The sequence below is a fragment of the Megalobrama amblycephala genome, linkage group LG8 (genome assembly GCF_018812025.1).
Source record: "Megalobrama amblycephala isolate DHTTF-2021 linkage group LG8, ASM1881202v1, whole genome shotgun sequence".
NCBI lineage: Eukaryota > Metazoa > Chordata > Actinopteri > Cypriniformes > Xenocyprididae > Megalobrama > Megalobrama amblycephala.
The window spans coordinates 17,463,585-17,473,271 of NC_063051.1; the positions used below are offsets into that span (position 1 = coordinate 17,463,585).

Here is a 9,687-nt window from a genome sequence, read left to right on the forward strand (position 1 = left end):
CTTAAAATGGCAAAAGAGAAAGGCAGGAGCGATGAAAGAAAATCTGATGAGTGGAGGGAATTGCCTCTAAGCTTAGCAAACATTACATTGGCCTGTGCATAAAGGAAGAGAAATGGTGACAGTTTTGGCAGAGAGGGAAGCTGGGGGGTCTGGGGTCAAGCTCACCTAATTGAAAGCATGAAATTGTGAATCACTGAGCAGATAATGCACTTGTTAGTAGTAAGGGCTTACAGATGTAGCGACAAAAGACATGTGCCACTTGTTCCTGTTTTTGTACAGTTGAGTGCATTTTGTGCATGCTTAAGCAAAATAGAATAAATAAATAGAATGAATGAATGAATGAATGAATAAATAAATAGAAATGGAAACAATAAAATAAATAAATAGAAATAGAAACAATAGAATAAATAAATAGAAATAGGAAAAATAAAATAAATAGAAACAATAGAATAAATAGAAATATGTAAAAAAAAAATAGAATAAATAAACAGAATTAGAAAAATATATACTATTTATTTATTCTATTTTTTTTAGTATTTTTATTTTTATTTTTTTCTCTCTGAACTTTTCTGTGGACTCTTATAGCATTTCCTATTAGAGTCCATTGTAGAGTTTAGTGTAAATGTAGATTTCTCTAGCAATGTGATCGTTTATCTGACATTGTTTTCCAGCATACAAGCATTACGATATGTGTGTGTTTTTCAGGAGAGAAGGTGAGGGTGTGCGGGTGTTTTGGGATAAACTCAGAGAACCATCTTTCACGTCCCGTTGGAATCCTTTTGCTATTGACTATCCTTTCTCTACATTTACCTATCACCCTGTCAAGGGTGCCAGTGAGCAGCTGGGTCGCCTGTGTGAGGTGAGTACTAATGCAACACACAGAATACGTTTATCACAGTCAGGTCTCATTCCTTACCTCTGACACATTTCTATAAGTTCTTCTCCTTTTTTAGTCAAACTATCAGACTTAGTAACAACAAAACCCAACCGTTAAATGAGCCCACTCTCAAATGCTGTTACTGTGAGTATTACAGAAGCTGCCAGAGGAGTTGCAGAGGTGGAGTACGAATGCACAATTTCTTGGAAGTCGACTTAGGAAGAAATTACGTGTTCAGTTAACATTAATGGTGCAATATTTATTTCACTACATGATAAAGATTTCAGTGAATAACAACTTGATGCTTGAGGCAAGGTTACTTAAGGCAGCATTTCTCAAACTTGGGTCATTCGAAAACAAATGGGTTCAGTGGAAATTTCCTGCATAAATAAATTGACTAAGTTACTGACTATAAGTATTAAAGGATTAGTCCACTTTTAAATACACTTTTTCTGATAAATTTACTCACCCCCATGTCATCCAAGATGTTCATGTCTTTCTTTCGTCAGTCGAAAAGAAATGAAGGTTTTTGAGGAAAACATTCCAGGATTTTTCTCCTTACAGTGGATTTCAATGGCTACCAACAGATTGAAGGTCAAAATTACAGTTTCAGTGCAGCTTCAAGGGCTTTAAACGATACCAGATGAGGAATAAGGGTCTTATCTAGCGAATCGATCGGTCATTTTCGAAAAAAATACAACCGTTTATGCTTCATAAACAAAATATCGCCTTGAACGTACTTTCCGCTTCCACATTCTTCATAACGCTTACGCTGAATGTCCTACGCCTTCCCTATTCTACTTACGGAACGAACGCGGCGGCAGTTTCGTTTTTTTCGGTAACTTGAATAGGGAAGGCGTAGGACATTCAGCATTATGAAGAATGCGGAAGTGGAAAGTACGTTCAAGGCAATATTTTGTTTATAAAGCATAAACGGTTGTATTTTTTTCGAAAATGTCCGATCGATTCGCTAGATAAGACCCTTATTACTCATCTGGTATCGTTTAAAGCCCTTGAAGCTGCACTGAAACTGTAATTTTGACCTTCAACCTGTTGGTAGCCATTGAAATCCACTGTAAGGAGAAAAATCCTGGAATGCTTTCCTCAAAAACCTTCATTTCTTTTCGACTGACGAAAGAAAGACATGAACATCTTGGATGACATGGGGGTGAGTAAATTTATCAGGAAAAGTGTATTTAAAAGTGGACTAATCCTTTAATGTACGAAAGGCTCGCTAGTTCCACCTGGACGTGTTAAAGGGATAGTTCACCCATAAATGAAAATCATTCTATGATTTACTCACACTCAAGCCATCCTAGGTGTATATGACTATCTTCTTTTTTTGTTAGTTCATTTTTGTATGCATATAAAAGTAACCTCTTTTGTTTATGTCTGTCTATACCTTGCGAAAAAGAAGTACACTTTAGTATACAGTACAGTCCAAAAGTTTGGAACCACTAAGATTTTTAATGTTTTTAAAAGAAGTTTCGTCTGCTCACCAAGGCTACATTTATTTAATTAAAAATACAGTAAAAAACAGTAATATTGTGAAATATTATTACAATTTAAAATAACAGTTTTCTATTTGAATATATTTCGCAAAGTAATGTATTCGTGTGATGGCAAAGCTGAATTTTCAGCATCATTACTCCAGTCTTCAGTGTCACATGATCCTTCAGAAATCATTCTAATATGCTGATCTGCTGCTCAAGAAACATTTAATGTGTACAATTGTACAAAATATTTGTGTACAATATTTTTTTTCAGGATTATTTGATGAATAGAAAGTTCAAAAGAACAGTGTTTATCTGAAATCTAATCTTTTGTAACATTATAAATGTCTTTACTGCCACTTTTGATTGATTTAATGCATCCTTGCTGAATAAAAGTATTCATTTCTTTAATTTCTTTTCAAAAAAATAAAAATAAAAATTCTTACTGACCCCAAACTTTTGAACGGTAGTGTATAATGCTACAGAAGCTTTGTATTTCAGATAAATGCTGTTCTTTTGAACTTTCTATTCATCAAGGAATCCTGAAAAAAAAAAAGTACACAACTGTTTTCAACATTGAAAATAATCATAAACGTTTATTGAGCAGCAAATCAGCATATTAGAATGATTTCTGAAGGATCATGTGACACTGAAGACTGGAGTAACGATCCTGAAAATTCAGCTTTGCATCACAGGAATAAATTACTTTGTCAAATATATTTAAATAGTACACAGTTATTTTAAATTGTAATAATATTTCACAATATTACTGTTTTTACTGTATTTTTAATTAAATAAATGTAGCCTTGGTGAGCAGACGAAACTTCTTTTAAAAACATTAAAAATCTTAGTGGTTCCAAACTTTTGGACTGTACTGGACATTAAAGTACTTAATGTACTTAAAGTACTTAAAGGATTAGTTCACCCAAAAATGAAAATTCTGTCATTAATTACTCACCCTCATGTTGTTCCACACCCCTAAGACCTTTATTCATCTTCAGAACACAAATTAAGATATGTTTGATAAAAATCCGATGGCTCAGTGAGGCCTCCATTGACTGCAAGATAATTAACTCTTTCAAATGCCCAGAAAGGTACTAAAAACATTTAAAACAGTTCATGTGACTACAGTGGTTCTACCTTAATGTTATGAAGTGACAATAATACTTTTTTTGCGCCAAAAAAACAAAACTAAATAACGACTTTATTCAACAACTGCCAGAGTCACATGATTTCAGTAAACAAGGCTGGTTATGTCATTAAGTGTTTCGAAACGTTTTGAAATTTCAGTGGTTCACCACTGGGGGGCATGACTTTGGCAGTTTGATACACACTCCAAAACACTGATTTCAAGCAAAAGATTTGTAAATCTTCAAAGCTTCATGAAACAGTGTTTTGAAATCGCCCATCACTAGATATTGTTGAATAAAGTCGTTATTTTGTTTTGTTTTTTCGCACAAAAAAGTATTCTCGTCGCTTCATAACAATATGGTTGAACCACTGTAGTCACATGAACTGTTTTAAATATGTGTTTAGAACCTTTCTGGGCATTTGAAAGTGTTAATTATCTTGATGTCAATGGAAGCCTCACTGAGCCATCGGATTTTATCAAAAATATCTTAATTTGTGTTCTGAAGATAAACGAAGGACTTACGAGTGTGGAACGACATGAAGGTGAGTAATTATTGACAGAATTGTCATTTTTGGGTGAACTAACCCTTTAATACACTTTAAGAGAATATACTTTAGTGCGAACGGAACGTAATGTTTCCAGACACTTAATTATATGTTAATTGCAATAAATGAAAATATATTATAGCTTACATTTTAGCTTTAAAGTGATATTAGCTGAAATTAGCTGAACTAGAGAGCTTTTTTGACCCACTTAAATATGACTTAAAGGTCCCGTTTTTCGTGGTTTTTTGAAGCTTTGATTGTGTTTATAGTGTGCAATATAACATGTGTTCATGTTTCGCGTGTAAAAAAAACTGTATTTTTCACATAATTTACTTATCTGTATACCGCTGTTTCCACTGTCATAAAAACGGGCTGATGACTTCCTTGTTCTATGAAGTCCCTCCTTCAGAAATACGTAACGAGTTCTGATTGTGCCAGCGGTTCCTGTGTTGTGATTCGACAGCAGCTTGGTCCATAAACAACGCCTTCTCCAGACAAAGATGGAACTGCTCCATCTTTCAAGAATAATCTTTGTGCGAATCCGGCATTAACCTGATTGAGATTGAGGAAGCTGTCCTCAGCAAAATGTGCTGCACATAGTTTTACATGTGGATTATAATTTTCGGGAACCGAGTTAAACATAAATTGTAACCATTGATCTCTAAGTACAGCGTCCCTGGGAAGGCCAAACAAAGGTGATTGGACTGCGGGATGAAAATAACAGCGTTTCGACGACATGGCGACAAACACACTCTACAAACGCAACTCTTGCTCTTCTCCGTGGGAGCGCAACAAGACCACGGCCCCTTTTTTGTGTATTCCTGTGGGCGGAGGTTAGTCAAAAAACTGTTTTAGTGACGTCATTAAAGAAGGAAGTAGAGGGATGTAGTCCAAACTGGCCGTTCAATGTAGGCGAATTCTGTTAAATAAAATATCTCGCTTGGCATTGAACTTTGAGCTTTAAAATTTTACAGATTTTATTTATACTCTAACAACAACATTACACACTAACTAAAGTTTGAAACATGGGATCACGAAGAACGGGACCTTTTAAGTACATCTTTAAATGTAATTTTATAATTTCTCTATTGCCTTTGAAATATATTTAAAGTGTACTGCTAAATGTACTGACAAGCATTTATGGGAAACTAAAATGTGCTTTAATGTAATTTGTGTTGAAACTTGTATGTAATGTATTTATATTATATTTATATATTATATTATGTATGTGTAATTAATTACACATTTGCAATGATGTTGCAATTTAGTAAATTTTTAAATAAATTAACTTTAAATATAATATTGAGTAACACACTGCAGTTACTTTACATGTGAAGTATGTTATCCAACATATCAAAATAAGTGCATTTCTTTAAAACATGACAAAAAATTACTAAAACATAATGATTTCAAATGATAATAATTTAAAATTTAATTACATTATAGGCAAGGATAAAAAAAGTGCTTTTAAGATTTGAGGTGCACATTCAATACAATTAAGCTCTTCTTTTTTTGCAAGGGATATGGCGATAAACTGATATTCTATTATATTTTTGTTGTCATTGCGAACTATCTGAAGTAGCTCTTATTATGTCATTATCATTTTGGAATTAGGGGCCTGTGGACAATTTAAGGTTTAGAAAAAGTCCTTAATTTTTATAAACAGAAACCCTGATTTAAGACAATAAACAAGAAATAAAGCCCAAGTCTGTATAGAAAGATCACTTTCAAAAAAGTGCGTTTTTAAATTAGATTTGTTTTGGTCCCTGGTTCACTCAGTGTGGCTGTGGGAGGCCCAGGACAATCTGCTGCCCTTAAGTATGTGTAGTTCAAGGTGTGAGCGAAGGGTCTTATGCAGGTGACCTCACAGATCGCATAACCAGTCATTTGGACTACGGGGGTGTCTAATCCCACAGTCACATTCCCATTCCTCACATTCCACCCCGCCTACTGAGGTGAACAGCAGGTTCAACGAAAATGAAGAACAGTTGATAAAAAAAGTGAAAACATAAACACGAATGTTTTGACAAGCAGAACCCGCCAGTCTGACAAACATGAGTTGTGTTAAATACGCATTTAAAAGATGCCTTTGCTGTGTGTTTTAGTACTGAATAAATTACTTCTTCAAATTTTTCTTCATCATTTAGATTCAAAACTTCAAGGAGGAGCTGACTTTGGCAGCGCAGAAAGCCCACAGCAAGAATCCTGTACCTGGGAAAGCTAACGGGGTTCTTGTGCTGAATCAACCCATTCTAATCGAAGCATACGTGGGTCTGATGTCTGTCATAGGCAACCAAAACAAGCTGGGCTACTGCTTAGCACGAGGCAATATCGGTTTCTGAGGGCACATTGAGTCTTCCAATAATTGTTTGCACTAAGTAATTCTCATGCACCAGCTAAGCATGTAATTTATACTTATTTGGGATAATTTCGTATGTTTTAAATCAAGAAGAATGTGTCATTTATATTCCTAAAATACATTTATCTATACTGTTAATGTCCATCAAACCTTTCAGTTTCATCTAGTTATATTAGCCCCAAAATCTTTTTAAATAACAATGTCAATCAGGCATTTCCTTTGGGTTGTGTCATAGCATACAAAGTATGTTGTACCTCCTCCTACGACTTCCTGTGTAGAAATATATTTGGTATGTTATTTCTCTCCAGAAACCTTGTAATGTGCCTTTTCTTTCTTTCTTTCTTTCTTTCTTTCTTTCTTTCTTTCTTTCTTTCTTTCTTTCTTTTGCTGATATCCTACCTCATCACAATGCTTCTTAAAGGCCAGTTGATGCATACAAGTAAATAATTCATTTTTGATTGATGGTTTAGGGTTTTATTACTGCATCAGAATGCAGTACTGGATTTTCCCTGATTGTGTAATTAGAACATTCACTCAGTGGTTTTGGTACGTTTCTACAACAGAATGTCAAACAAACTGTAAAGCCTTTATAAAATAAATGGTAATACAGAAACTGTCACAAATTTTCTATTATTTTTGCTCTTCGTTTAATTTTCATGGACTTTTAGTTTGTATTCATTAGTTTCCTTTGTCTAGTTTCTGGCTACTTATGAGTTGTCATGATTACTTGTATGATTAGTCATTCTATTCAGATGTTTGTCATTACCTTGTCTGGCTGAGTATTTAGTTCCTGTGTTTTTGGTTCTTTTTGTTGGTTGTCGTTAATGCGTGTCCTGAGTTTGGCTATGGTTTACTTTCATTTTCTTAACGTTTATTTTGCATTCGTCTTCATCATCCAGTCATCCGCCTACACCAACGCTTAGACTACGTAACAGAAACATGCTTCATTTGTGCTGAAACAGTATATTTTCATTAACTGCAATTAGATTCAAACAAAAGTGTGCCTTAGCTGTGCTTCATTTATCTGACTAGTTTGCACTGTTTTGATGCATGGGGCATTTCTTAGGTGGGGCCAGTGCCCCCAAGTCAACAAGCTTGAAACATGTAAAACAAGTATAAAGCATGTATATTTTACAAATGCAAATTGTTCCCCTTAAAACTGGTAGCAGTGTGGCCACCTTAGTTAACATGGTGTGGAAGAGTCACTGAATGTGGATTACAGTTTTTCTCAATTACTAACAGTTCATGAAACAGTTCAACATTTCTCACAGCTATAAACAATCTCGTAACTACAAACTTTGTACAAACCTTAAACTTCCATTTCAAAGTCAAATATTCAGTCAAAAACAAATTCTCTTTTGTCAGAATCAAACTTTGACCTCAGATCACACATAAAACCTAACAAATACACAGACTTTCGTGGCTAGAGAACACTAGTGAGATCAATTCATAACACTATAACAAAAACCACTTGGGATTCAGCAATGCTTTTGCAGCTCAAAGTCTATTACAGTTTACAACATAAATGAAAAAGTGCAGATACAGTAAAATACGAGTTTTAGGAAAATAATTATTTTTATTACCCTACTGTAAAGTGTCATAGAGTAGATGAAAGGCACTACAAAAGTTTGAATACCAAAGAAATGAATATGAACTTGGTATGCAACACAATACTGTAGAAGAGTAGACAATAAATTCAGCATCCTCTGCACCTTTGGCCAAATTTCATTACAGTATACAGTACTATAGCTGTTTCTTGGTCTTCTGACAAAAGACTTTTTCTACCTCCCTTAGGCAGTCATTTCTCAGTTCTGCAAAAATACAGCATGCAACATGTAAAAAAAATTGGCTACAAATAAATTTGACAAAGGGTGTACAACATGTGCTACAGACTTTACTGTACAAAGTGAAATTTCCCTTATCCAAAGTGCTTTTACTGTGTACTATAATTATACTCTATGTGTAAGTAGAAAATAAACACCCTATGCTTAAAGCACATAATCACATGTGCTCCTATTTATATTATCCTGAAATTCTGATTGGGGTGTCATCAGTTTTGCAACATTATGTTTACTCATTAATAAATGTGTGATATTTCAGTTCACATTGTGATTCTTGAGTTAATTATATTGTGATTGTGTTTTATGAATGAGAATTGGAATGTGTGTGAAAACTGGTTAAATGTGTTAAACCTTTCTTCGTTTTGAGAACTGAAAGAATGGTTTGGGAAGTTGTCAACTGAATGAATATACACCGATCAGGCATAGAATTATGGCCACCTTCCTAATATTGCGTTGGTCCCCCTTTTGCTGCCAAAACAGCCCTGACCCATCGAGGCATAGACTCCACTAGACCCCTGAATGTGTGCTGTGCACCAAGATGTTAGCAGCAGATCCTTTAAGTCCTGATGTGAGGTGGGCCTCCATAGATCGGATTTGTTTGTTCAGCACATCCCACAGATGCTTGAGTGGATTGGGATCTGGGGAATTTGGAAGCCAAGTCAACACCTCAAACATGTTGTTGTGCTCCTCAAAACATTCCTGAACCATTTTTGCTTTGTGGAAAGGCGCATTATCCTGCTGAAAGAGGCCACAGCCACCAGGGAATACCTTTTCCATGAAAGGGTGTACATGGTCTGCAACAATGCTCAGGTAGGTGGTACGTGTCAAAGTAACATCCTCATGGATGGCAGGACCCATGGTTTCCCAGCAGAACATTGCCCAAAGCATCACAATGCCTCCGCCGGCTTGCCTTCTTCCCATAGTGCATCCTGTGTTCCCTAGGAAAGCGATGCACGCACACCCGGCCATCCACGTGATGTAAAAGAAAACATGATTCATCAGACCAGGCCACCTTCTTCCATTGCTCTGTGGTCCAGTTCTGATGCTCACATGTCCACTGTTGGCCCTTTCGGCGGTGGACAGGGGTCAGCATGGGCACCCTGACTGGTCTGTGGCTATGCAGCCCCATATGCAACAAACTGCGATGCACTGTGTATTCTGACACCTTTCTATCAGAACCAGCATTAACTTCTTGAGCAATTTGAGCTACAGTAGCTCGTCTGTTGGATCGGACCACACGGGCCAGCCTTCGCTCCCCACGTGCATCAATGAACCTTGGCCACCCATGACCCTGTCGCCGGTTCACCGCTGTTCCTTCTTGGACCAATTTTGATAGATACTGACCGCTGCAGACCAGGAACACCCCACAAGAGTTGCAGTTTTGGAGATGCTCTGACCCAGTCGTCTAGCCATTAAAATTTGGCCCTTGTCAAACTCGCT

General features: G+C 36.0%; 1 protein-coding gene across 1 annotated transcript in view; it reads left to right on the top strand.

Annotated features, from left to right (window-relative positions):
• Positions 1–7,019, top strand: part of tprg1 (tumor protein p63 regulated 1) — a 33,405-nt gene extending 26,386 nt beyond the window's left edge. Inside the window, exons 5-6 of the mRNA XM_048199724.1 lie at positions 706–859; positions 6,195–7,019. Of these exons, the coding sequence (XP_048055681.1) occupies positions 706–859; positions 6,195–6,389 (349 nt within the window). The 3' untranslated portion in view covers positions 6,390–7,019. The remainder of the gene's footprint in view (positions 1–705; positions 860–6,194) is intronic.
• Positions 7,020–9,687: the final 2,668 nt, after the last annotated feature.